A 27,761-nucleotide genomic window follows, 5' to 3' on the forward strand; every position below is an offset into this window, starting at 1 on the left:
TGCAAACGTTCTGCAGAAGGAAAAGTGGGGATTAAAGAATGACAGTTGCTATAAAACAATCCATCAACAGTTTTAGCTATAGATATTGTTACAGTTTAGAGATTAAAACATGCAAGGATTCTCACTCAATTGTAGGTACCTAGCCCTGAGGATCAAGATAGATGCAATCTGGGAAGGAAATTTTCAAAGTCCCAAAATGAAGCCTCAAATTACTATTTCTCATTCCAAACCAGTCCTGTGTTCGTGTTACTGTGTAAGAACACATAGAAGACAGCTTGGAAGAATAGTTACAGCCCAGGCAATGGAGGCTCAACATTTCTGTCATTTCAAATTCTAGCTCACATGTATAACTCCCAGTTTCTATTTCTACCTCTCCTCCATTTTTTCCCCAAGGCAGAATCTTCTGCTAAATAACTCGCAGCCATGAGTGCGAGTTCGGATGCTGAGATGGCTGTTTTTGGAGAAGCCGCTCCATACCTTCGAAAATCGGAAAAGGAGCGGATTGAGGCCCAAAACAAGCCCTTTGATGCTAAAACATCAGTCTTTGTCACGGAGCCCAAGGAATCCTACGTGAAGAGCACCATACAAAGCAAGGAAGGAGGGAGAGTAACTGTAAAGACAGAAGGTGGAGCAGTAAGTACAAACATAAGGAGAAAATACTCTCGTTTCATTTCTCTGTCTCCTCACTTGGAGCTGAAGTCTTACTTGCGAGGAATCTCTGAGCCTATCGCCGATACAAGCTCCCTTCTAGTCTGTTTACGGACATCAGATTTGGAAGGCAAAAGAAATCTCGGCAATAACTTCATTTCTCTCCTTCCCAACCACCCACAGGACTTCAACCCACTAGTATCAGCCTCTACCACTTGCCTTCAATTCCCCACTTCTCAGTCTAAATCCCCAAAACTTGGGAGAAATAAAAACTAGCTTCTCTGAAAAGATTCTAGTTAAATGTAAATGTCATCCTCGTCTTGGCCTTTTCAGCCACCAAATAAGTTTATCAGCTCAAATAAGTGTATCAGCTCAAATAAGTTTATCACACTGGCTTTTAGCAGAATAAATTGTTCTTGGAATTAAAAAAAAAAACTAGCTTCTCCTATCAGAAGAATTATTATTTACTTAGTTAAACAATGTATTCATATCCCCATTACCTCCTCCCAAATTTAAGTTTTTTGCAATGAATGGCAAGGAAAAATAAAAAATTTAACTTATGAAAATAAGAGTAAAAGGATATAAACTGATAAATAAACTTGGGACAGGGGAATGTGGAAGGAAAAAAATTTTTATAAAAAGGTAATATCGTAGTTCATCGTAAGAAACAGATTTTCTTAGCATCAAACTCTGAAATGAATATATTTTCATGCCTTTATTTAAAAGACACTGAATAATATAATGGAAAGTGTCTGTAATTTTAGTTTTATAACCAAAACAAACAGATAAACATAAACCCTACCTCCAACCATTAATACAAACTGGTCTCTTACTTTACTTGCCAGACTCTAACTGTCAGGGAAGATCAAGTCTTCCCTATGAACCCTCCGAAATATGACAAAATTGAGGACATGGCCATGATGACACATCTACATGAGCCTGGAGTGCTGTACAACCTCAAAGAGCGCTATGCAGCCTGGATGATCTATGTGAGCACTCTTCAATGTCTCTCTACTCCATCTATCTCTCTGAGTAAAAACAAGATCCACACGTTGCATATTTTGATTTTTTTAGACCTACTCAGGCCTCTTCTGTGTCACTGTCAACCCCTACAAGTGGCTGCCGGTGTACAACCCTGAGGTGGTGGCTGCCTACCGAGGCAAAAAGCGCCAGGAGGCCCCGCCCCACATCTTCTCCATCTCTGACAATGCCTATCAGTTCATGCTGACTGGTGAGTAAGTGATCCATCTATTTACAGAAATGTGGAAATAAAATCTTTAACAAACAAACAGATTTTGGGCCGTGATTATAATAATACATTGCAGTCACATAGGGCTTCACTGTTTTCAAAGAACTTTCAGAGCCGTAATGCATCATATATTCTTCCTAGCAACAATCTCCATTTTATTGATGAGTAAAATGAAACTCACTGAGTTCACTGACCTGCTCCAGCTAAGCCAGCTAGTAACCAGAAGCCTAGCTGAAACAATTAGCAGACCTCCGTAAACATATTTGTTGCTTTCCTGTATTTTTTACATTCTAATTTGGATAGAAAAAAAAGTTCAAATAGATTTTTTAAAATATCAACATGCACAGCAATGAAGGAAAATGGTTACCAGCCACAGCTGGAAAGCTACGTGAAATCTTTATCTTTAAATAACACAGCTGGGCTGGCCCCGTGGCTTAGCGGTTAAGTGCATGCGCTCCGCTGCTGGCAGCCCGGGTTCGGATCCCAGGCGCGCACCACTTCTCCGGCTATGCTGGGGCCGCGTCCCACATACAGCAACTGGAAGGATGTGCAGCTATGACATACAACTATCTACTGGGGCTTTGGGGGGAAAAAATAAATAAATAAAATCTTTTTAAAAAATAAATAAATAAATAACACAGCTAATATTGCCAGCCTCTGGGGTAGAACCTGAGTGAAGAAAGAGCTCTGACTTTCCTCCCAAAGATTTTGAAGCATTTTCCTATTAGAATGGAAGAAGATGAAAATCTCTTTCTTTGAAAATATTTTTTAAAAATTATTTCAAAGTCTGTTATTCCTGCCTTATCAAAGCATAAACAAACAGCTTTGATACACATTATAGGCCCAAATACAGCAATAAAATCTTTTATCTTCACACACCAAATGTACTGCCTTTGGAAATATTCTAAATTACTGAGTTTCCTGTTTTCCATGGCATTTTGGAAACTGAAAGGGTTTTCTTCTTTTTTCGTTTTTTATTTGTTGGTTTTGTTGCACTTGTTTTTAAATTGTCTTTTAAAGGAGAAGAGAGAAGAGAAAGGAATAGAGCAGGAATCTTCTATTACAGATTGGCCAGCAGTTCTACAAGGATCTCATGCCAGTAAACTGTTCCTTGGTTGTCGACAGAAGCTAGCTACCTTCCAGAAATTACCCAAATGCTGGCTCTTTTCAAAGGTTTTAATACTCAGCAGCTGCGTTTACAGTGCTTTTTACACCACCGCCCCTACCAAGGTCCCCACTCCCCAGGCTTTGGGGCTGCTTCAAATTCAACGCTACTTATGGCCCCCAAACATGATTTTCATATAAAACCATGCACAACCATGACATTTAACCAGGTTAATCTTATTTTAGCATTGCCAAAAGAGACAAGAACATTGTTTTCTTATCTATGCTCCCACCAGGTGCGATATGATCTTTCACGATTTTTCTTCTATTGGAAAAAAAAAAATCTATGTTCCAAATTCTGTATCTACTTTCCTGAGAAGAACTTTAAATTTCTGTAAAGTCTAAAATCTACATCTAAATAACATCCATATTTGTATCTATTTCTCTGAATAGATTTTTACATTTGAGAATTCTCTAAAATCTATAATCTGTCAGTACAGAATTAGAGATTTAACAAATCAGAAAATTGGTATAAATCCAACATATCGCTCATGTAACTAGTGACAATTTTTGTTTTTATTATTTAGAAATATATATAAAAGGAAAATAAAAGTAAATGAAAGCAAACATTTACAATTACAGATCCTTTCCTTATTTAATATTACCAGCAGCCAAATTAATGATATTAAGAACTGGGAGGACACCAGGTAGCAGAAAACTATATAAATTGGAAGTCAAAAGACCTGAATATCTTTGATCTTAACAAGCTATGTAATTATTTGAAAAGTCATTTATTCTTTTCTGGGTCTCAGCTTCTTAATTGTTAAACAAAACTTCAAAATTCTATGATTCTTACTGAATTATTTACAGACGAAATTATAAGATGCCTGGGATTTTCTTTAAAATAATCCAGTGAGACTGGGGTGGGGCTATAAATTATATAAAATTGGTCAAATGATAATATATTAACTGTTGAAGCTGTATGATGGGTCCATGGCGGCTCTTTATATTATTCTCTCTACTTTTGTATATATTTGAAATTTCCCATAACAAAGTTTAAAAAATTAATAAAATACAAAAAGAAATAAATGATTCTTCACCTCTCATTTTCACAGATTTTACTCCAAGAGGCAAGTGCTATTTGGGGGCTAAACGCAAAACCAAAATCATAGGTTACATCTTCAAAATCTTAAAAAGAACAAGCTGTGTTTGATCTGACATGATTCAATAATCTTCATATTGAATGTGCATTTTTTTTTAACTGATGATCTTAATTTCTCTTTCACAGATCGTGAGAACCAGTCCATCCTGATCACGTACGTGATTTTTTTCTTCTTCTCTGGTTTGTGGTGACTGTCTTTGATGTTGACAACGTGAGCTGCACTTCTCATCTCTTCTGTGGTTTCTGTTTGACAGTGGAGAATCTGGTGCAGGGAAGACTGTGAACACCAAGCGTGTCATCCAGTACTTTGCAACAATTGCAGTCACTGGGGAGAAGAAGAAGGAGGAACCTCCTACTGGCAAAATGCAGGTGGGTCTGACGGCCATGGTCAGACTCTGGCTCTCAGGTAAGAAGTTCCCAAGCCCACTTGTGAGGCCTGCTCTTGCCTTTGCAGGGGACTCTGGAAGATCAAATCATCAGTGCCAACCCCCTACTGGAGGCCTTTGGCAACGCCAAGACTGTGAGGAATGACAACTCTTCTCGTTTTGTGAGTCTCTCGGTCACAAGAGGGGTCTTCTCTGCCCTTAAGTGCCAGAATAGCCATGTCCAAAGTATCATTTCGATTGCCTCTCTCTATGTGCTTCAACTTTTTAATACTAAATAATCTTTCTTTATTCAAGGGTAAATTCATTAGAATCCACTTCGGTACTACAGGGAAGCTGGCTTCTGCAGATATTGAAACATGTGAGTAACAGGACCATTAAAAATCAAAACAGAGGGAGACAAGTGATTTCATTTGCAGGGATATTTTGCAACACTAGGTGAGTATTGAGCCTGCTGCCAAAGTTGCCCATGAGCTAATGCCAGACTTATCCATAACCCGCTGTGGGCTCCATTTACCTCAATCTCAGACTGATGGTTCTGTAGCCCATTCTGGAATTCCTGCCTCAGAAGCAACTGTGACATTTTTTCCAGGACAAACACTAGGGCTACTTACGTGTTCCTATGAGTTACCTATAGGTTTAAAATACATCTCTGTGATTTGCTCTCCATCTGAGCTTTGGTAGGTGTTTCCAAGGTAGCCCCTCACCACAGAGTCTGAGGTGATCTGAGGAAGGTGGGGATATTAAGAATCAATTACAGGGGCCGGATATGTGACATAGTGGTTAAGTTGGGCATACACTGCTTCAGTGGCCCAGGTTCACAGGTTTGGATCCCGTGCACAGATCTCACCTATACCACTCATCAGCCATGCTGTGGTGGTGACCCACATACAAAATAGAGGAAGATTGGCACAGATGTTAGCTCAGGGATAATCTTCCTCAAGCAAAAAAAAAGAGTAGGATTGACAACAGACATTAGCTCAGGGAAAATCTTCCTCAGCAGGAAAAAAAAAAAAAAGAATCAATTACAATACAGAGGTCACGAGTCCTCCGTGTGAAAAGTTTATTTTTACTAAAGCAGGTGTGCTTTGGTCTCTGCTCTTAGATGGTGAGAACGCTGGGCAACTGCCATATGTATTTGGAATTCTTATATGTAGCACCAAGAGGATCAATCATCAGGTTGAAATCTCAATGGAGCTGACTGTAACGTCCCCAATTTTAGCAAAGACACTGCGGTTCATTTAAAATCTCAGCAGCACTGATTTTTTTCTAATTTAATATTTATTTCCCTCTCTTTCCAGATCTGCTAGAAAAGTCTAGAGTTACTTTCCAGCTAAAGGCAGAAAGAAGCTACCATATTTTTTATCAGATCACTTCCAATAAGAAGCCAGATCTGATTGGTAAGAAAGAACTTAAATTCACAGATGAACATTAATATTTTTATTAATAACTTCTAATGTAAAACATATACCCTGAATTCTACATACCCAGAAATGCTCCTGATCACCACCAACCCATATGACTATGCCTTCATCAGTCAAGGGGAGATCACAGTCCCCAGCATTGATGACCAAGAAGAGCTGATGGCCACTGATGTAAGTCTCTTTCTCTCTCTCTCTCTCACACACACACACACACTTTTTAAAAAATCCATTATGGGGGGAACGGTGCATAGCGGTTAAGTTCGCGCACTCCACTTCGGTGGCCGGGAGTTCTCAGGTTTGGATCCTGGGCATGGACCTACGCACTGCTTATCAAGCCATGCTGTGGCAGGTGTTCCACATTTAAAGTAGAAGAAGATGGGCACAGATGTCAGCCCAGGGCCAATCTTCCTCAGCAAAAAGAGGAGGATTGGCAACAGATGTTAGCTCAGGGCTAATCTTCCTCACAAAAAAATAAATAAATAAATTAAAAATCCATTATGTATGGGAATGACAATAACAATCCACTGTAGGTGTGGTTACTTTAGGATACAGTATAAATTCTCCTAAATAAGTTAGTCTCTTCTGCCCTAACCTTTGTCCTATCATCTATCCTGGCAGAGTGCCATTGACATCCTGGGCTTTACTCCTGAAGAGAAAGTATCCATTTATAAACTGACAGGGGCAGTAATGCACTATGGGAACATGAAATTCAAGCAAAAGCAGCGTGAGGAGCAAGCTGAGCCAGACGGCACTGAAGGTACCAAATGAACCTCCATCTGGGTTTGAATTAGAGAATATGGCAACAAAAAAAACCTATTCTAAACTCTTATCTCCTTTGTAGCTGGACTTCTGAAGGGCATATACACATTTACACACACTGCATGCTTTCCTCACCTCTTTTCTTTCCTTGCATCTCCCTATCTCCATCATTTCTATCCAGCCCAAATAAGTTAAAATGAACCCTAATAGCCACTTACAAGAAGATACCTTAAAAAGCACAATCTGAGGCCAGATCACTAGAGAGAGAATGAAATGGAACAGTGTTCCTGCTTTACCTTGGCAATGGCAGGTAGGTACATAAGATAAGTTGGCGTACTGGTCTATTTCAGCACTAGCTAGGTAAGCCTGGTGGCTGGTAACACAGGATCTGCCGAAACACAGTGCTAGGGGTGAAGGATGTCTCTAGACATCTGTATGCATGTGTGTGTTGTCTATATATAAACCTGTAGACAGTCTAGCAAGTAAGATTAAAAAGGAACTAACAAAGAAAAATCATACACTCTATGTACGAAAGAACATAGAACATACAGGACCTACCACGGAGGCTAAATTATCTGTTTCTCAAGCCTTTCCCGACCTCCCAAGCTTAAAGCTCTCTCTCCTACCTCTAAGCTTTTTAGCAGTTACTTTTGTACCTGACATGTGACATTTACATTATAGTCATTGACAGAATTCTACAAAGGGACTCTGTAGGGATCATGCAGTGAAATTTAATCCCCAAATTTTCAGATAAAGAAACTGTTGCAATGAGATGAAATTGGGAGGAGCAAAACTGAGATAAGAATCCAAATATTCTGACTTTTACCTGTCCCTAACAGTGAATATTAAGATGTATTTATCTTACCCTTCCAACTACACCTAATGTGTGTTAAGAACAGGGACTATGGGTTTTGCCTTACATACAGTATTTCCATAAACACTGAACATATGTTTATTGTTGATGAATTTCTCAAAAGCTGCTTGCAATAAATCACCAAAAGCCAGTGTAACTGATTAATCATTTATTAGCAAATACATGCTCTAATGTAGAGACAGCCTCATCTGATCTTCTATAGAATTAAATATTTTTATTTAAATAACAAAGAAAATGGATTGGAGGAAAATGGAAAAATTAGGTTAAAGAGGATATCCGCCATTAAACATTTCTTGAATTGTGTCTCTGCAGTTGCTGACAAGGCAGCCTATCTCCAGAGTCTGAACTCTGCTGACCTGCTCAAAGCCCTCTGCTACCCTAGGGTCAAGGTTGGCAATGAGTACGTCACCAAAGGCCAGACTGTGCAGCAGGTAAGTGCACAACCTCAATGAATCTCACACATCCCAGGCCTTTAATAGTGCCAAGGAACATTATTCCTTTAATAACACTAACAATCATTACTTTGTCTATGAAGGTGTACAATGCAGTAGGTGCTCTGGCCAAGGCCGTCTATGAGAAGATGTTCCTCTGGATGGTCACCCGCATCAACCAGCAGCTGGACACCAAGCAGCCCAGGCAGTACTTCATTGGGGTCTTGGACATCGCTGGCTTTGAGATCTTTGATGTCAGTTATCTTTATATTAGTAAAAAGTGGGAGGAAGGCAATTTGGGCTTTGATATAAACTAGATATTATCATCATTCATTTACATATGTAGTGTCCACATTGCTTTCTCCAACACTGCACCTAGAACAAGAGTTACCTCCAAAATACCTATGACATAACAGAATATAATAATAGTTAACATTTATTGAGAAGTCAGTGTATTTCTGGCACTATACTAAGTACTTCAAAATGTGACCTCATTTAACCTCCAAACAACACACAAAGGAGTAATTAATATTACTGCTAATTACATGTGGAGAAACTGAGATGCAGGAAAATCAAAACACTTGCTAAAGATCCTACCACCATGTAAAGCAAAGCCAGGACAGGAACCCAGATCTGTAGTTTTTGGTCCCTATGAAAGGCATCTCCCACGGAGGAGAAAGGGCCTAAAGGTAGAAGCACAGACACAGTTCATAGTCTTTCCTCTTCCAGGTTCACCTGACACACACCATTTCCCCTCTGGGGCATCAACTTCAATATCTATAAAATGAGGATGTAAATTATTACAAAGATTCTTTCAGATCTTCAACTCCTAGACCACATCAGATCCCTACTCTCACAGATCTGACAAAGGGGATTTGCCAAATGTTTGATATGAATAGAAGAGAAATTAGCCTATTAATTTCACTTTGTACATCAACTCAAGGTCTTAAGATAAGCTTTCCTTAATAACATGACAGCCAAAAGTGAAAACATGAACTTTCATCTTGAATTGGAGAGTGGGGGTAATTAAAGAAGTGAGGCTTTCTAATAAATTACTTTCACCCTTAAATCCGAACCATAACTCATAGGATCACGCTTGTACTTTTAATGTATATTAATGCCTGTGCAATCTTAGAGGAGGTAGGAGGTAGATTCTACCAGAACCCTTGTTGTGTGATTGACATCTGCGGCCTTAATAATGCCCAGAATTCATGAAAAAAGGTCATGTCAAAAATAAGCATTTTTTTCCCGGGATTTTTGAAAGAACAACAATTAGATTAAAATTTATTTCATTACTATATTCCACATTTTTTCAACAAAAGATTTTTTTCAGTAATGAATTTTACTGTAATAAAAATCCACTGAATGTTGGAAATTTTGTTTTGTGCAGTTCAACAGCCTGGAGCAGCTGTGCATCAACTTCACCAACGAGAAACTGCAACAGTTTTTCAACCACCACATGTTCGTGCTGGAGCAGGAGGAGTACAAGAAGGAAGGCATCGAGTGGACGTTCATCGACTTTGGGATGGACCTGGCTGCCTGCATTGAGCTCATTGAGAAGGTCTGTTTGACTTCTAAAGAAAGGCTGAACTGTAAGGATAACTTTTCCAAGTGTCTTAGCAACTCCAGAAAGTATTCCTGTAATCTTTAATAGATTGATATCAGAACAAATTAGAAAACTACTTACTATTTAGAATTAACTTTCTCTTTTCAACTTTTACATAAGAAGGATCAGAGAGTGTTTAGTTTGATTTTGTTCTACCCAGTTTTGTTCTAACATTGACTCAAATCCAATTTTAAAGCAGCACTAAAAACTCTATTGAGATGGTCCGCTTCACTAGAACAATTACCTCATTAGTTCTAAATCTATCTCCATTCTGATCCAAGTGTCAGCAACAGAAATAAAGTCTTTTTTCTAAATAAAAATTAATGCACAGGTAACACAACTGGGGCTTATATGAAAGATAATCTTGAAGTCAAGAAGTCAAATTGCTTATGGTTCTTCATGACTGTCTTTGAGGAGATTAAATACACAAAATGTCTTAAATAAGTTTTGGGTTGCTTATACTTTTTAATTAGTGCATGTAAAGTGAACCTCATTCTAAGTCAGCAAGCCTTTTCATATTAAAATAAAACTTTAACAATAAATCAATAGGAAAAAAGTGCGATAAATACAGAACATTTTAACAAATCGCCCCCACATGCTGTGCTGACATTTGGAGTTTGTATCCAGCTATTCTTTTCATTGAAAATGATGCTATGGACTGAACGTGAGAAAGAATGGTGAAAAAGTCATTCTAGCGATAATAAAAGGACTTCTTTGAGCTGTGACCCTGGCTTACTTTATAAATATATTTAATTGGGAGTGCTCATAATTCGATCAAATGATAGCCACTATGTATATCTTTTGAGGGAAGGTAGGTTGACACCATTGTCTACTTTTCTGAATTCAGCCACTGGGCATCTTCTCCATCCTGGAAGAGGAGTGCATGTTCCCCAAGGCCACAGACACCTCCTTCAAGAACAAGCTGTATGACCAGCACCTGGGCAAGTCTGCCAACTTCCAGAAGCCCAAGGTTGTCAAAGGCAAAGCCGAGGCCCACTTCTCGCTGATCCACTATGCTGGCACTGTGGACTACAACATTACTGGCTGGCTTGATAAGAATAAGGACCCCCTGAATGATACCGTGGTTGGGCTGTACCAGAAGTCTTCAATGAAGACTCTGGCCAGTCTCTTTTCCACATATGCTAGTGCTGAAGCAGGTACCTTCTATGCTCTTCATCTAAATTAAACCTATTCCCACAGAATGTTCACATATCATTCCAGCCTCTGGGATTCTACTTTAATTGATAGGTTTTCTTTTTACCTCAGACAGCAGCGCAAAGAAAGGTGCTAAGAAGAAGGGCTCTTCTTTCCAGACTGTGTCAGCCCTTTTCAGGGTAAAGTACAAATTTAATTCGAAAAACCTACTCAGTTTCTATGAATTATCATAATTATTGCGTTTAGAATAAATTAGGAGGGAATGGAATATTAATAGGAATCACTTCAAATATTCACTCTTGTCAGGGTAGAGCCAAAGCAACACTTCTCCTGTAGGGTCAGATGCTTTACCCATTATTCCTTATTATGATCATCTCACTAGATGATAATATTCATAATATTCAGGACTGCCAAAATGTCCTTAGAAGCTTTCTTATTATATATAAGGCTCATTTTTAAAGAAGTATAGCTGAACGTCAAGACTGTCTGTGTGGAAGGCCGTATCTTTATTCCACTAATGTTGCCCTTTGAGAATGTTCCTGAGTTCCACTTTGAGAATGAGCCTGACACACTCTTTAGGACATCCTTCCACCAAAACACATCTTTGTCCTCTGAGGTGGATTTAATTTTTGTAATAGCTGAAAATCATCTAAAGCCAAGCCTAGTGATTTAGATGGATGATTAAGCTAGAAAATATTTCTTGAGGTTAAAATAACAATAATAATAGTCTTACTACAAATAATCTGATTTTCTTAGGTGGCTTAGAAACTGGCTCTTCTAAAGGGGAATGTACAAAATGTTTGGACTAATAGCTGCTTTGTCAGAATTTGTATGGCTAAGACTCATACCTTTTAAAACTAAAATGTACATATGACCTATGGCCTATGATCTATGACCTAAACAGGAAAACTGCCCTGTTCTTTTTCTTTCTCACTACCAATTTGCAATATCTCACCAAATAGACTGTAGTTTCATCAACTTATCCTTGTATATTTTTTCAAGATTAGAAACTCACATCACTTTGTTTATTTTCTAATGGTTAACTGAGATGGGAGGGGGGGCGAATCTGCTTTCTCAAAGAGTATACCTAAGAAATATTGAGAAATATTTACATGTGAGTTTTCTATGGTCGAGTAAAATATCATCATCCATCATACCCAATTACTCTATTTCTGGAATAACTCCCCCCAGATGCTTCAGACTATGGATCATTCTCAGGTACACAAGATCCGCCCACACAAGGTTATATAGTCTCATGATTTTAGACTCTCCAAAAAACAACACAAAACAAGGGGTTACAGGTCCCAGGGAATAATAAACTTGAGGAAGCAATGGCAAAAGCTGGGACAAGTGCTAACCTAGGTTACCACTGTAAACGACTACTGTGAAAAGTATTAGCACTGAGAGAGATGAAAGAGACCTCAGAGGTAATCTTGACTATTTTCAGATGAGGCCCAGAGAGACTCTGGGATTTTATAGAGTCAAGCAGCTCATTAGGGGCAAAGCGAGACCATGGTCTTCTGTCTTCTGATTCCTGGTCGAGAACACTTCCTGTGCTTCAAGGCTACTGAATGTGCAGTTTGTTTATAGGATAGATCCTAGGTGTTAGAAATGAATCCCTCGGAGAGCTGCATTTCTTCCCAACACTTTGGCCTTTTGCTTCGTTGGCATGCTAGAACTCTTGAGACCTTTAAAATAGAGAGCAACTGAAGCCTCATAGACTTATACCTAATAGTTAACAGAGTGCCTAGGTTTGTTCCATATAATTACTAAAAAAGCAATCTGAAATAGAACTTTCTCATCAAGTCCCTTCTATCTGGTTTTCTAGGAAAATTTAAATAAACTGATGACCAATCTGAGGAGCACACACCCTCACTTCGTACGGTGTATCATTCCCAATGAAACCAAAACTCCTGGTAAGATATAACAGCGTGAAATAATCAAACAGGCACAAGTCTGAAAATTCAGAGCCCAGTAGTAAGTACTCTGATATATTTTTAGGGGCCATGGAGCATGAACTTGTCCTGCACCAGCTGAGGTGTAATGGTGTGCTGGAAGGCATCCGCATCTGCAGGAAGGGATTCCCAAGCAGAATCTTATATGGGGATTTTAAACAAAGGCCAGTCTCTCTTTGTAGTATTTCACTGAATGCCGTGAATATTTAATCATCTTAATTGTTGTCCTTTGTTCACTGTATTTCATGTATCTTGCTTAGTAAATACTATAAAATTAAGAAGCCAAATAATATAGTCTTATGGCAGTAGGACAGAATAACAGGTTAGAAAAAGTGGCATTTCTTAAAAATAGGAAGGAGCATGCATTAGACCACAGAAAAGTCATATTTTTTTACTACCTGGACTTAAAGGACAGGTGGATTTTCTATTTTTATTCTTTCTCTGAGATTTTTATTGATGTTTCTTTTGGGTATCATTTGGTTCTCATATATGATCACATCTTTCTAATCATTCTTCCTTTCTTTGACTGAACAGATACAAACTTTTAAATGCAAGTGCTATTCCAGAGGGACAGTTCATTGACAGCAAAAAGGCTTCTGAGAAACTTCTTGCCTCTATTGATATTGATCACACCCAATATAAATTTGGACATACAAAGGTATAGCTATTATTTATTTATCCATGACCCAAGTACCTTCTGCCATTTCTGTGTCTCCTATAATATAGGGATGATTCGTGACTCTCCTTTTATGCAGGTTTTCTTCAAAGCTGGCCTTCTGGGTCTTCTGGAGGAAATGAGAGATGAAAAGTTGGCCCAGATTATAACAAGAACTCAAGCCGTCTGTAGGGGATTCCTAATGAGGGTAGAATATCAGAAGATGTTGCAAAGGAGGTAACAACCATGCAGAATATCAGAACTGTAGGGTCCTTTAGGGACTATAAATCAGCCTTCCTCATTCACTAACTCTTTCATTTTGTAGTTAAAATGAGCCTCTCACCCAGTTCAGAATTCACTCTTACAACACGTCAGCCTTTGCTTAACCCCTCACACTTGGTTTCCCTCCAAAACTTCTCTCCTCCCTCCAATTTCTCCCTTTCTGTCCATCTCACACACAGCTGCAGGAATAACGTGCAGTAAGCACTATTTTCATCACGCCATATCTCAGTCTGTGGTTCCCCATGGTCTCCCATGTCAAATCCAAGTTGCCTTGCATGGCTGTCAAGGCCCTCTCTATTCACCACCTCATTTATCATTTCCACCCACACAGCCTTTGCCAGCCAGGCTAAACAATTTGCTTATCTCCTATTTCCATGTTTGCACAAGCTTTCTCCTCTCATCCTAACTTATCTATTTATGAATTCAAAACTTCCATTCTCCTTTCTCTAATTAACCTCGTCCTTTCTCTAATTAAGCTCTATCCACCCAGCACTACTGCACTCCCTGTCCTTACACACAGATTTTGCATTCATTTGCTCATCTTTACTTACTTAGGTCTGCATTATCAGTGTTCCCAAGTCTTTTCCACGTGCCTACATTATAGTTTGTGTCATAATATCTGCCTTATCAAATTTATGGTTCTTATAAAGTAGACCTATAGAAATAGAACTTCCATTTTAGCAAGCTTGAAGAGATGTATACATGGCTACAAGGTAGTCAAACCTTGCCAGTCCATTGCTATAGTTTGCAGAAGGGGTATCTTTTATGACTATTTTAAAATTTTATTTAAATAAACAAATTTTGGAGCTCAATCCATGCTAAACACCCTATGAATATTAACAAACTAATTGAGCAGGTAAGAATGAGGCATTTGAAGGAATCTGAGAAAAGCCAGTACACTATCTGAAGAAGCTAACAAAAAGAGTTTACAAAGTAGATAATCTAGTGGTGATTAAAGTAAGAGGAAAAGCTTCAAGGAAAATATGACAAATCATAAGCTTAATTTAGATTGGGCAATTCAGAAAACAACCTATGCCATTTCACGGTTCACATCTGGATGCCGATGGCCAAGCATCACAATCAACTTACAACTGCCACATCCACTCCCAAATCACTAATATTGTAATAGTTCAGATGATCTTAGAATAGTATGTGTTGCTCATACATGCAAAGTATTCCACCTCTAAAGTCAACTTCTTTGCTAATTTGATAGGAACCTGAGAACAGAGAATTGTTCAATATGAGCAGTACACATTAGCAAAGTGGTTATACTGAGGACTACCATGAGTGTGAGTGTAAGGGCATGTGTGCTTGTGTACAAAGCCTGCATATAACATATACAAAATGTGACATATCATTTATATGTGGGGGGGAGTCATTAAAGCAGGACTTTGTGTGTAAAAAAATAACAATAGCAATAACATTGTCTCTAATGGATCAATCTACACTGATATTTTTGTCATTTTAGAGAAGCCCTTTTCTGCATCCAGTATAATGTACGTGCATTCATGAATGTCAAGCACTGGCCCTGGATGAAACTCTTCTTCAAGATCAAGCCCCTCCTCAAGAGTGCGGAGACTGAGAAGGAGATGGCCACCATAAAGGAAGAGTTTCAGAAAACCAAAGATGAACTCGCCAAGTCAGAGGCAAAAAGAAAGGAACTGGAGGAGAAAATGGTCACTCTCTTGAAAGAGAAAAATGACCTGCAACTCCAGGTTCAATCAGTGAGTACTCTGTATTCTGAATGCACCAAGTTACAGAAGCTTTTCTAGAAATCACATAAACTTTGAATTTACAAATGGCCTTTTCTTGAAAAAGAAAATCTCAAGTTGTTTTTTTTTTCCTATTTCACTTAACTTCAATATTCCTATGAGGAAGTAAGGCAAAAGTACTTCCAAATTACAAATGGAAAAGGAAAGATTGAAGAATTTATTTAACAATATCACAAATTTAACAGCCATGAAGGAAGCCATTTAAAGGCAAATCCCCAAATCTTAGTCATTTTACCCATTTGCCTTACCTGCTTCATGCCAGCCTTAAAAGTATAGTCCTGTTTTCTGAATGCAAATGTATGAGATTGTATTTAAAATCAAGAAAGACAGTTATTCTTATTTCTCTCTATGTCTCCTTTCCCTAACCCTCGAGATTTAGCTCAATAAATTTATTAACTACCAGGGTGTGAGGCAGAGATAAGTGCCCTCTGTGATTCTTCCTTTGATAGAGATCCCGAGTTCTTAAGGCCTCCGTTTATTGACTCAGGATGGAGTTGTAATCAGAGTAGGTGGTAGGTTTGGCAGCAGCACTCTGGCCAAACACAACCTCCCATTTCTTAGTCCAACAAGCCCAACAACATAATGAAGAAACCTGTGAAGAGGATAATTTTCCTAAAATTTTCAACTTTTCCTTCTAACTTCACTTATATGAAGGTTACATTTTCCCAAAAGCATAGCCTCGTTTCATAAGTGTTATCATCAGTCAGTGAGTATCTGTGGAGTGTATCACTATTAAAAATAAAAGCAAAGGAACCTTAGGAAGTCTCCATTATCATCCACTTAAAAAAAAACTTAAGATATGAACAAAACAACAACTGAGAAGTTAAAGAAATTCCCCAGGCCAGAGTAATCTAATAAGTTAGTGGCAGAACTGATTTTTATTTGAGTCCTTTAGTCACTTATTGAGCTATATAGTTTCTCAAAATTACATGTTCCTATCTATTTTAAAATTCATTTTGAGACTAAGAGGTAATTCTTATAACGCAAATGGAAATTTTAGACAATTATACCACTGTTATGGACTATCAGGAAGGTTCTGAGTGTATTAAAAAATGTTGCATGGAAATGTATTGATAGGTGTAAAATTATTTAAGTTCTTTTTCTTTTCTTTTTTAAATTTAATCTAGCAACTAGCTGTTTGAAGGAAGGAATGATCAAAACCAAAACTAACCAATCTAAGTCAAAATCTTTGAATATTACACCTGAAATGCTCTTAGCAATCATTTATTCCAATCCACTTCATTAGATATGAGATAATTGAGAATAAGAGGAATAAAGCAATTTGCCCAAGGTCATACATTTGGAGGCAAATTTGGGACAAGAACCCAAGCTTCCTTTGATCCTTCCACTTTTCCACAGACTACTTTTTAAAATAGTCGACTGCTTCAATCCAATAATTTTTCAGACTAATTTGCTTCTAAATCTAGTCTCACTTCTAATTAGCTGCATTTCTCCAGGCCATGTAATAATGTTCAGTTAAGTTTAATTTATACTCATATTGAAAAATTCATCAGAATTCAGTAAACACTACTATTTTGTGCAAAGAACAAGTTCAAAATAAGTAACGAATTCTCTAAATATCTTCAATGAATCTCTCCACAGGAAGCTGACGCCTTGGCTGATGCAGAGGAAAGGTGTGAGCAACTGATTAAAAACAAAATCCAGCTGGAGGCCAAAATCAAAGAGGTGACTGAGAGAGCTGAGGAAGAGGAAGAGATCAATGCTGAGCTGACGGCCAAGAAGAGGAAACTGGAGGACGAATGTTCAGAACTCAAGAAAGACATTGATGACCTTGAGCTGACACTGGCCAAGGTTGAAAAGGAGAAACATGCCACAGAAAATAAGGTATGAATCACATTCTGCTATCCCATATAGACGTTCTGCCATCCAACTAAGCTGCTTTATTGCAGAGATCATTTCTTTTTAATTTTTCAAGGTGAAAAATCTCACAGAGGAGATGGCAGGCCTGGATGAAACCATTGCTAAGCTGACCAAAGAAAAGAAGGCCCTCCAAGAGACCCACCAGCAGACCCTGGATGACCTGCAGGCAGAAGAGGACAAAGTCAACATCCTGACCAAAGCTAAAACCAAGCTAGAGCAGCAAGTGGATGATGTAAGTGTATTTTTAATATCCATTTGGAAGATTTTTTAATATACTTTCAATTTTTAACAAATTTTACTTTCTCATTAGCTTGAAGGGTCTCTAGAGCAAGAAAAGAAACTTCGAATGGATCTAGAAAGAGCAAAGAGGAAACTGGAGGGTGACCTAAAATTGGCCCAAGAATCCACAATGGATATAGAAAATGACAAACAGCAACTTGATGAAAAACTTAAAAAGTAGGAACTCCAGAAAGAAATTTTATGTGATTCCATCTTTCAACTCATATAGGTACTAAGATGTCTTGTTGTTCTGTCTGAAGGAAAGAATTTGAAATCAGCAATCTGCTGAGCAAAATTGAAGATAAGCAGGCAGTGGAAATTCAACTACAGAAGAAGATCAAAGAGTTGCAGGTGAGTCATCTCACCTCCATTTTTTTCTGCACCCACAAAAAACCTGAAATTGAGATGAGTTCATGTTAACGTGCTTGTGTCACTCTCAGGCCCGCATCGAGGAGCTAGAGGAGGAAATCGAGGCAGAGCGGGCCTCCCGGGCCAAAGCAGAGAAGCAGCGCTCTGACCTCTCCCGGGAACTGGAGGAGATCAGCGAGCGCCTGGAAGAAGCTGGTGGGGCGACTTCAGCCCAGATTGAGATGAACAAGAAGAGGGAGGCTGAGTTCCAGAAAATGCGCAGAGACCTGGAGGAGGCCACCCTGCAGCACGAAGCCACGGCAGCTGCTCTTCGGAAGAAGCACGGGGACAGTGTCGCTGAACTTGGGGAGCAGATAGACAACCTGCAGAGGGTCAAGCAGAAACTGGAGAAGGAGAAGAGTGAGCTGAAGATGGAGATCGATGACCTTAGCAGTAATGCAGAGGCCATTTCCAAAGCCAAGGTACCCAATACCATCTCTGAATGAGAGTAGTTAATAACCTGTAAGAATACCCATCTGTTCTCTGTCACTAAACATTGTTTGCAGGCAGTTTATAGCACTGATCTAATATTTTCTATTCTAATATATTCCATTTTATTTCATTTTTTTTAAATGATGGATATGACCCATTAGGATTATTTCAAAATCCACTTTAAGCAAGCATCAGTCTCATTAGGACAAAGGAATGGGCCCCAACAGTGACCACTTTAGGGACATTATGCACTCACTCACTCATTATGCGTTATGCTTGAATCCTAGCACATTCCACAGAGTTGGTGCCAAAACTTTCAACTCACACTTGACATAAAGTTATTCACTCTAAAAATATTTTAAGAATCAAGTTTTAACTTTTTTTTACGGCATTAATGTCTCATCTTTCATTGTCACACGTCCCACAGGCAAACCTTGAAAAGATGTGCCGTGCGCTAGAGGATCAGCTGAGTGAACTGAAGACAAAGGAGGAAGAGCAGCAGCGGCTGATCAACGAGCTGACGGCCCAGAGAGCGCGCCTGCAGACGGAAGCAGGTGGAGAACCTTCTCTGAGGCCTGCAACTGTGTACTAGAAGAAGCAATTCCAGGGCTTCTGAATAAACAGTAACACTTTCATTTTAGAGGGGGATAAACAAACTATTAGAATTTGCTGACAGGTCAGAAAGAAAAAAAAAAAGCAAGAATCAGCAAGCAAGTTTACCTGTTACACTTCTCTGGCAACTCTGCTTTTTCATCTCCAGTTCTAACCAGCTCTATAATAATATTCAGAAGTAGATAAGTATATATTTGATATATATACATATATACATATACATAAATATAAAAGCTTTAGGCTTATTTTTTTTAAGCCATTAACAAATTCCTTTACTTCTATTATTCTTAGGTGAATATTCCCGACAATTAGATGAGAAAGATGCTTTAGTCTCTCAGCTTTCAAGGAGCAAACAAGCATCTACTCAGCAGATTGAGGAGCTGAAACATCAGCTAGAGGAAGAAACTAAAGTGAGTTTTACCAAAGACCTTACTAGCTAATCAAATCTAAACATGTCCTATTAGGTTCCACTTCAGATGTGTAAATTAAATATCACTGAATATATGAATTTAAGTCACTGAACTGGTACTTCCGCAGGCCAAGAACGCCCTGGCCCACGCCCTGCAGTCCTCCCGCCACGACTGTGACCTGCTGCGGGAACAGTACGAGGAGGAGCAGGAAGGCAAAGCCGAGCTGCAGAGGGCGCTGTCCAAGGCCAACAGCGAGGTTGCCCAGTGGAGGACCAAGTACGAGACGGACGCCATCCAGCGCACAGAGGAGCTGGAGGAGGCCAAGTATGTGCTGTGAACTCTGGGGGAGGAAAATGACATGTTTCTTAGCTGTCCAACTCAGCAACTCCCAGAAGCAGCTGTGATGATGTTGATGATGATGATAATGTAATAATAACAGCAGAAGCTAACATTTACTGAGTGCATACTATGTGTCAAGTACTATATTAGCTCATGTAGTTTTCATAGGACATTATATTGGTATTATTATTCTTATCCCTACTTTACAGATGAGGAAATTGAGGCTGTGAGTGGTTAACCAACTAACCCAAGGGCATACGGTTAATAAATGGCACAGCTGGGATTAGAATGAGACACTCTAATTCCAGAGCCCACCTAAAGCATCGCAATAGAAAGAGAGAGCTCTTAAAACTCATGTTGAAGGCCACCAAACCATACATAATGTCCAGGGTCAGTCTAAATAAAGTCTTAGTCTGTGTACAGACCAAAGGGGACTTCAAGTAGATCTTCTTGAGCATCAGGGATAAAGGCTTTTCTGTACCTTACAGTAGGCACACAATTGGGAATGAAGAAGGTAGGTGATTCAGAAAGGAAAAACAAAAAACCTGCCTTTGCTTAAACTGCATGAATTGTCTTGATTTATTCATCAATGTCTTTCTCTGGTGAGACTGTCCAAATATATAGGATTAGAAGAAACTGGCTCTTGTTCTCTAGGGAAAAAGTACACGAAATGAGACGGAAAGTCTGAGAAAGCAAATTAATATGTTCAGTATATTTTTGCCCAATAAAAATATCTAGTTAGCCTCAAATCCTTTTTGGAATGAGATGAGATATATAAATCAATTAATAAAATTGTCCTGGACATTCTTCACAACTATACTCAATCAGAAGTCCTGAAAATTCTGAATTACTTATACAGTAAGACACATACAGTGGAGCACTAACAGTGGCCTCTAAGAATTCAATAACATACCAAGGACTTAAATCCAATTGTTCACCACTTTGGACCTTTTCAAACAGTTTATCAATCTAGAAAGCAGTTCTGGCTACAAGTTACGCAAACCATGTTATTTGCCATTATGGAAACAAGACAATGAAAGGGGGCCAAGGAGGTTATCGCTTGCCCCTGTTTTTGATCACTCTCCTTAACTGCCTGGCTAACTTTTTAGGAAGAAGCTGGCTCAGCGTCTGCAGGAAGCTGAGGAACACGTAGAAGCCGTGAACGCCAAATGTGCTTCCCTTGAGAAGACCAAGCAGCGGCTCCAGAATGAAGTGGAGGACCTCATGCTGGATGTGGAGAGATCTAATGCTGCCTGCGCGGCTCTTGACAAGAAGCAAAGGAACTTTGACAAGGTGGCTCAGCCTGCTTAAACCTTATCAGTGTTTTACTTGGTCTCCCTTTCTCCTTGCATTGGCTGACAATTTACTGCTTCTCAGGTCCTATCAGAATGGAAACAGAAGTATGAGGAAACTCAGGCTGAACTTGAGGCCTCCCAGAAGGAGTCCCGTTCTCTCAGTACTGAGCTGTTCAAGGTCAAGAATGCCTACGAGGAATCCCTGGATCAACTTGAAACACTAAAGAGAGAAAATAAGAACTTGCAGCGTGAGTCCTCTTGAACCGCCCTACCCCACATAGCTCTGGCAGGACCTTTCCATGTCTCCATCAGCTGACCACTTCTCCCTTGTCTGTTCACCCACAGAGGAGATTTCTGACCTCACAGAGCAGATTGCTGAGGGTGGGAAGCAAATCCATGAATTGGAGAAAATAAAGAAGCAAGTGGAACAAGAGAAATGTGACATTCAGGCTGCCTTAGAGGAAGCAGAGGTACATATTATTAGGTTGTGGGGAAAAAAAGCAAAGACAGACATCAGTGAAAACACTCAAAGTGGGCAATCATACTGTAAAATGGATACATTATTACAGAGCTAGTGAGAATCCAAACTCATATAACCTTTATGAAGGGCAATTGGGCAATACTCATCAAAAGCCTTAAAAATGTAAATACTGTGACCCATCAATTCTATTTCTAAGAATCTATTCCAAGAAAATAATCATAAATGGAGGCAAAGCTTTAAGCACAGAGATGTCCATTCCAAGAACAAGATTAAGAAAATTATGGAACATCCATATGTTGCAATTTTATACAAAGATTAAATATAATGAATATGGGGAAGTATTTATGGTAGACAGTAATTTTTAAAGCAATACACACATTTGCATTTACAATATAATTTTATTATGTAGAAATATAGACAAATAGGAAAAAAGACTAGAAAAAATGCACCACATTAAAATGGTTATCTTTGAGTGGGGACACAACAGGAGGTTTTTTCTTTGTTTTTATGCATTGCCCCCACATTCTACAATGAACATGTATTTTGTAATCAGAAAAAATATATATGTTTTAAAACTGAGAATTTCTACAAGAATTAGTATATCACACATGAACATTTTAATTTATAAAACAGATTGAGAATTCATGTTCACTACACATAAGTTTAATCATATAATTTTTGTTAGTACACCTATGAATAACATTTGTATAGCACTTTATACTTTACAAAGCACTTTTATTGCAGAGCTGCCCTATATAACCCATGACTGAACAAACAAAAGAATGATTCACCTAGCAGGCTTCTGGAACTACTGTACTGTTCTTTGTAAAATCACACAAACTGATATTAGTAAGAGTTTGGCTTACAAGGGAATATACTCCCAGAAATTCAAGTTATTTTCCATTATTAATTGATCACTATTTTGTTAAGGCATCTCTTGAACATGAAGAAGGAAAGATCCTGCGCATCCAGCTGGAGTTGAACCAAGTCAAGTCTGAAGTTGATAGGAAAATTGCTGAAAAGGATGAGGAAATTGACCAGCTGAAGAGAAACCACATTAGAGTCGTGGAGACTATGCAGAGCACCTTGGATGCTGAGATCAGAAGCAGGAATGATGCTCTGAGAGTGAAGAAGAAGATGGAGGGAGATCTGAATGAAATGGAAATCCAGCTGAACCACGCCAACCGCTTGGCTGCAGAGACCCTGAGGAACTACAGGAACACCCAAGGCATCCTGAAGGTAAATGAGTCCACATTTAACTACTCAGATAAGTCAGGCAATTTACCTGTCTTCCAGTCCTCAAAACACTTTCTTGTTAAACCATCCATTTTTTTCCTTTTAAAAAATTATACAGCTCATAGTATGGAGGTAGCTAAATTAAATACATGTAGAATATAATACTTTTAAAGAAATGTTATGTACAAGAACAAACAGAAGCCCAGAGATAAGGTATGACATGAGAGAAAGTGCAAGACTGGCACCAATAAGCCTGAGGTCGAGTCTTAGTTTTGTCACTTACTAGCTGCCTGATTTCAGGCAAGTTATTTAACTTCTCAGAACCTCTGTTTCTACTTCTACAAAATAAGAATGAAACTACCCACCTCATGGGGTTATTTTGAGGATCAAATGAGATAACAGATGTCAAGCAACGGGTAGAGCATATGGAAAATGCTCCATAAATAATAGACGTCAGTGACTCGCACATGAAAAAATAACCAGTTCATGGCATAAATAGAACAAGAATTTGTCTTCTGATAATTCTCTCTTACTTGAGCTGGTGATATCATCATTTTCATGTTCTTTCAAATGACAAGCCTGTCATTTCCTGTTCCTGGCACCAGTACGTCTTCCAGTTCATCTCCCAGGATGTTCATATCCTCTTCAGAGTGTCCAATGACAATTTTTACTTAACAGGACACCCAGCTACACCTGGATGACGCTCTCCGGGGCCACGAGGACCTGAAGGAGCAGCTGGCCATGGTGGAGCGCAGAGCCAACTTGCTGCAGGCTGAGATCGAGGAGCTGCGGGCCGCTCTGGAACAGACCGAGAGGAGCAGGAAAATCGCAGAACAGGAGCTCCTGGATGCCAGTGAGCGCGTCCAGCTCCTGCACACCCAGGTGAGATCCTCACATAAAACAAATGCTGGTGTATTGTTAAGTGATGAATCGGAATTATAAAGTACTCCATTTTTATAAACATATGTATATTAAAAGGGATGGAGGATATGCAGTTATCTTAGGATGATGGGGTTATAAGTGTTTTTATGTGTGTGTTCCTATTTGTCTTTTTTAGATTTTCTACCAAAAAAAAGAGGGTATTACTTTTTTATTTAAAAATAAGGTTTGGCTCTTTACTCTGAAAACCATGGTGTGAAATAAACTTGAATGAAGATATCTGCTGACTCCAAAATCCAAAAATGTTCCATGCAGTGTTTCCCATCAAGGGCACTTCAGCATTTACTGTCCCTGTGCCTTGCAGGCCATTCAGCACCCCTGATTTGCCCAGACATTAAAGGGAGTAGCACCCTCTAGTCATTTTGACAACCAAAAATATCCACCCCCAAGCATTTCCAAATACCCATTGAGGCAATAGTGCTTCCCTTTGAGAACCACTGGGTAGAAATTTTAAGGTAATGTTTTCATAAGACTAATTCAGTATTCTCCAAGGGAGCAAACCATGAAAGTGCACAGAGAATAGATTCCTCCTAATTGAGAAACTCCCAGTCCCAGGCACTCAACAAAAAGAATCTATTCTTTTCTAATATTTCCAGCCTTTTAAGAATAGAATACTAGTGATGTCCAGCTGAAATATAATTGAGAGAGCAATTAATTAATATAGGCATGTTTTTTTGTTTTTTTTGTTTTTGGTGAGGAAGATCAGCCCTGAGCTAACAACCGTGCTAATCCTCCTCTTTTTCGCTGAGGAAGACCAGCCCTGAGCTAACATCTATTGCCAATCCTCCTCCTTTTTTTCCCCAAAGCCCCAGTAGATAGTTGTATGTCATAGTTGCACATCCCTCTAGTTGCTGTATGTGGGACACTGCCTCAGCATGGCCAGACAAGCGGTGTGTCGGTGTGCGCCCGGGATCCGAACCCGGGCCGCAGGCAGTGGAGCACATGCACTTAACCACTAAGCCACGGGGCCGGCCCCAATATAGGCATTCTCAAACTTCGGAAGTCTTTATGCATAAATCAGATGGATAGTGGGGCAATGAGGGGGGAGGAAGTCCAACCCTGCAAATAATTATTCTGCATTGAACAAATATTTAAAGTTTAGTGAAATGTTGTCATTAGTCCCTTGCATGAGCCAACAAGTAAGACATTTGTAAAATGCCAAGAGGGCAAACTGCAAATCCTGCCAATTTCCACTAACTAATTTTAACAGAACACCAGCCTGATCAACACCAAGAAGAAACTGGAAAATGATATTTCACAACTCCAGAGTGAAGTGGAAGAAGTAATTCAAGAATCGCGGAATGCAGAAGAAAAGGCCAAGAAGGCCATCACTGACGTGAGCAAGATGAGCATTTGTTTTACTGACACCGTGTACGACCTGCCATTACCAGGTTTCCTTATTTTCTTGATTTATTTGCTAACTAGGCGGCCATGATGGCTGAGGAGCTAAAGAAGGAGCAGGACACCAGCGCCCACCTGGAGCGGATGAAGAAGAACCTGGAGCAGACGGTGAAGGACCTGCAGCACCGTCTGGACGAGGCTGAGCAGCTGGCCCTGAAGGGCGGGAAGAAGCAGATCCAGAAACTGGAGGCCAGGGTGGGTATTTCAGTCTCTCTGGATCTGGGAAGAGGAAAAGGGCACTCCCTCTACCCTTCTCTCTTCCCACATATTGACTCCCATCCTTGTACTAGGGCTGGGGACATCCACCCAATATCTTCGGTAGGTCCTGAGCTAATTAATATCATCCAAGACCAACCGTGTAAGTATCTTCCTCGGTTGCAGGTACGTGAGCTTGAAGGAGAGGTTGAAAACGAACAGAAACGCAATGCTGAGGCTGTTAAAGGCTTGCGGAAACACGAGAGAAGAGTAAAGGAACTCACCTACCAGGTAAGAGGAAGAGCTTTCTAGAATATCCAGACTTTCTGCCCAGTGGGAAATTTAAAACCTGGTGATGATTTATGTGGCACTCACAAATAGATACACATTAACTTGGTACATATAAGGGGCAAATGTCACAGTTGCTTATCACAGACCTATACTAAGCTTGGAACATCAGGAAGGCCTTTACAAAATAGCATAAGAGAGGAAAGAACGCAGATTTTAAAGCGAGATAAACTTGGTATTAGCCCTAGTTTGGCCTCATTTACTTTTTTGAACTTCAGTAGGTTACTTAACACTCTCAACCTTAGTTTCATCACCTATAAAACAGAATAACATCTACTTTCCAGGGTAGGAAGGTAAGGATTAGAGAAGATGTATGTAATTCCCTAATACAGTGCCTGCACATAGTGGACATTTAACAAGAGTAGCAAGTGTTAATACTATGAAAGAAGCCTTAGAGTTAACCAAGTTTACTCCAGGCCCACCTACCATCCCACCAAAGTGATTTATTTTACTATCTATAGTAGGCTTATTTCATTGGGTTGAATGCAAATCATTTTTTCAAACTTCCAGACTGAGGAGGACCGCAAGAATGTTCTCAGGCTGCAGGACTTGGTGGACAAATTACAGGCCAAGGTGAAATCATACAAGAGACAAGCTGAAGAAGCTGTAAGTATCTTTAGGCCTTTGAGGGAAAATGAAAACTTCTTTAAGGGTACAAAGTGTATTAAGAGAATGTGTTAATAAGAAAAAAGGAGACAAAGTAAGAATATACCACTCATATTTTAAGAGAGATGATTTTATAAATACAAATTTACCTCCAAATCCTAATTACAAATAAGACTTCAAGAGGAGATTTTTATTATTAAACAATGTGTAAGTTTTAGGGGGAAAAAAAGAAAGCTCCAAATAACCCACCTTACCTGATAGCTACAAAGAATATACAATAGAAGATCTAATTAACACCATGACAAAATTCCTCTCCCTCTGGAAATGCACAAAATCAAGTGTTTTCAAAAGTCCAACATAAATCTTTTACCCAGACTGATTCATTTGCTCACAACCAGTGTTATCCTCAGAGTTCATCTCTCCCTGTTTGCTGAAGCAAATAAGGATGTTGGGAGATTGGCCAGCTTCTCTTCTCCTGGTTGTTCCCCCTTCTTCCAGACACAATGCAGTAGGCAGGAAGAAAGGAAAAAAAAGAAGCAAGGGAGAGGCACAAATGGTAATAAGTCCAACCAACAGAGGACTTTCTTCCTAGCCCCACATGTTCCTTTTCTCTCCATGCCAGAGTCAGATATATGGCAAAAAATTTAAGGTGGGATTTTCCCAAAGTTATCATTTGACCTTACATTTACTTACTAAACTCTGTGAGGGTACATGGGCCTCCTCCTCCTTTTCCACCCAGTCCATACATCATAAACGGATTTCACGTATGTATCGGTTTGACATAAGGTTGTCCCTTCCATTTCCAAACTGTTTCTTCTTTCATTCTTTAGAGGAAAAATGTAATTGAAGTTACAAGTTCTGTCCAGATTTGAAGTCAGATAAGGCAAACAGACTGTGGGCGGAACTATTTGAGTTGAGGAAATGATCCTGTTTGGTGACAAGTACAAGGAGAACCACAAAGTCTAATTCTCACAATTTCATCTCTATTCTTAGGAGGAACAATCCAACGCTAATCTCGCTAAATTCCGCAAGCTCCAGCACGAGCTGGAGGAGGCCGAGGAACGGGCTGACATTGCCGAGTCCCAGGTCAACAAGCTGCGGGTGAAGAGCCGGGAGGTTCACACCAAACTCAGTGCAGAGTGAACACATCTGCCTGACGCTGCCAAGTGGCTAAAGAAATGCACAAAATGTGCTAATTTCAGTCACTTGCTTTATGACGTTTCTTTTTCTCTTAATGTTGAGTAAATAAAAACTACAGTAACCTTATAAATTAAACCAGACTGTCATTTTTTATTTCCAAAATTATTTAATCTCAAATACAGTTCTCACCTAGCTATTTACTTTTTTAATGTTATATATGGATAGGGCCGGCCCCGTGGCTTGGTGGTTAAGTGCGCGCGCTCCGATGCTGGTGGCCCGGGTTCGGATCCCGGGCGCGCA

General features: G+C 39.3%; 1 protein-coding gene across 2 annotated transcripts; it reads left to right on the forward strand.

Moving 5' to 3' along the window:
• Nucleotides 1-423: 423 nt before the first annotated feature.
• Nucleotides 424-27,464, forward strand: LOC131416613 (myosin-8). Of its 2 annotated transcripts, none has more exons than XM_058559264.1 (38): nt 424-633; nt 1,494-1,637; nt 1,723-1,879; nt 4,290-4,317; nt 4,418-4,532; nt 4,618-4,710; nt 4,844-4,907; nt 5,848-5,946; nt 6,038-6,141; nt 6,589-6,727; nt 7,916-8,034; nt 8,139-8,288; nt 9,425-9,595; nt 10,488-10,797; nt 10,889-10,974; nt 12,624-12,711; nt 12,797-12,914; nt 13,285-13,408; nt 13,506-13,642; nt 15,156-15,411; nt 17,062-17,304; nt 17,396-17,572; nt 17,651-17,796; nt 17,880-17,970; nt 18,060-18,449; nt 18,887-19,013; nt 19,363-19,481; nt 19,609-19,805; nt 20,930-21,113; nt 21,198-21,363; nt 21,461-21,585; nt 22,527-22,835; nt 23,511-23,714; nt 24,982-25,107; nt 25,197-25,367; nt 25,554-25,658; nt 26,226-26,321; nt 27,315-27,464. In XM_058559264.1, the coding sequence occupies exons 1-38, from the start codon at nt 424-426 to the stop codon at nt 27,462-27,464; spliced, it is 5,838 nt and encodes a 1,945-aa protein (XP_058415247.1). The 2 variants fall into 2 exon arrangements, with proteins under 2 accessions (XP_058415247.1, XP_058415248.1); XM_058559265.1 differs by having other exon boundaries at nt 10,907-10,974.
• The last annotated feature ends 297 nt before the right edge of the window (nt 27,465-27,761 follow it).

Source organism: Diceros bicornis, chromosome 18 (genome assembly GCF_020826845.1).
Source record: "Diceros bicornis minor isolate mBicDic1 chromosome 18, mDicBic1.mat.cur, whole genome shotgun sequence".
Lineage (NCBI taxonomy): Eukaryota > Metazoa > Chordata > Mammalia > Perissodactyla > Rhinocerotidae > Diceros > Diceros bicornis.

Bases quoted from the DNA above. Each gene is read 5' to 3' on its own strand.
- LOC131416613 (XM_058559264.1), top strand. From the start codon at position 424: ATGAGTGCGAGTTCGGATGCTGAGATGGCTGTTTTTGGAGAAGCCGCT. The intron at 17,573-17,650 runs GTAAGTGTATTT...CTTTCTCATTAG, and splicing joins TAGAGCAGCAAGTGGATGAT to CTTGAAGGGTCTCTAGAGCA. The intron at 21,364-21,460 runs GTGAGTCCTCTT...GTTCACCCACAG, and splicing joins AGAAAATAAGAACTTGCAGC to AGGAGATTTCTGACCTCACA.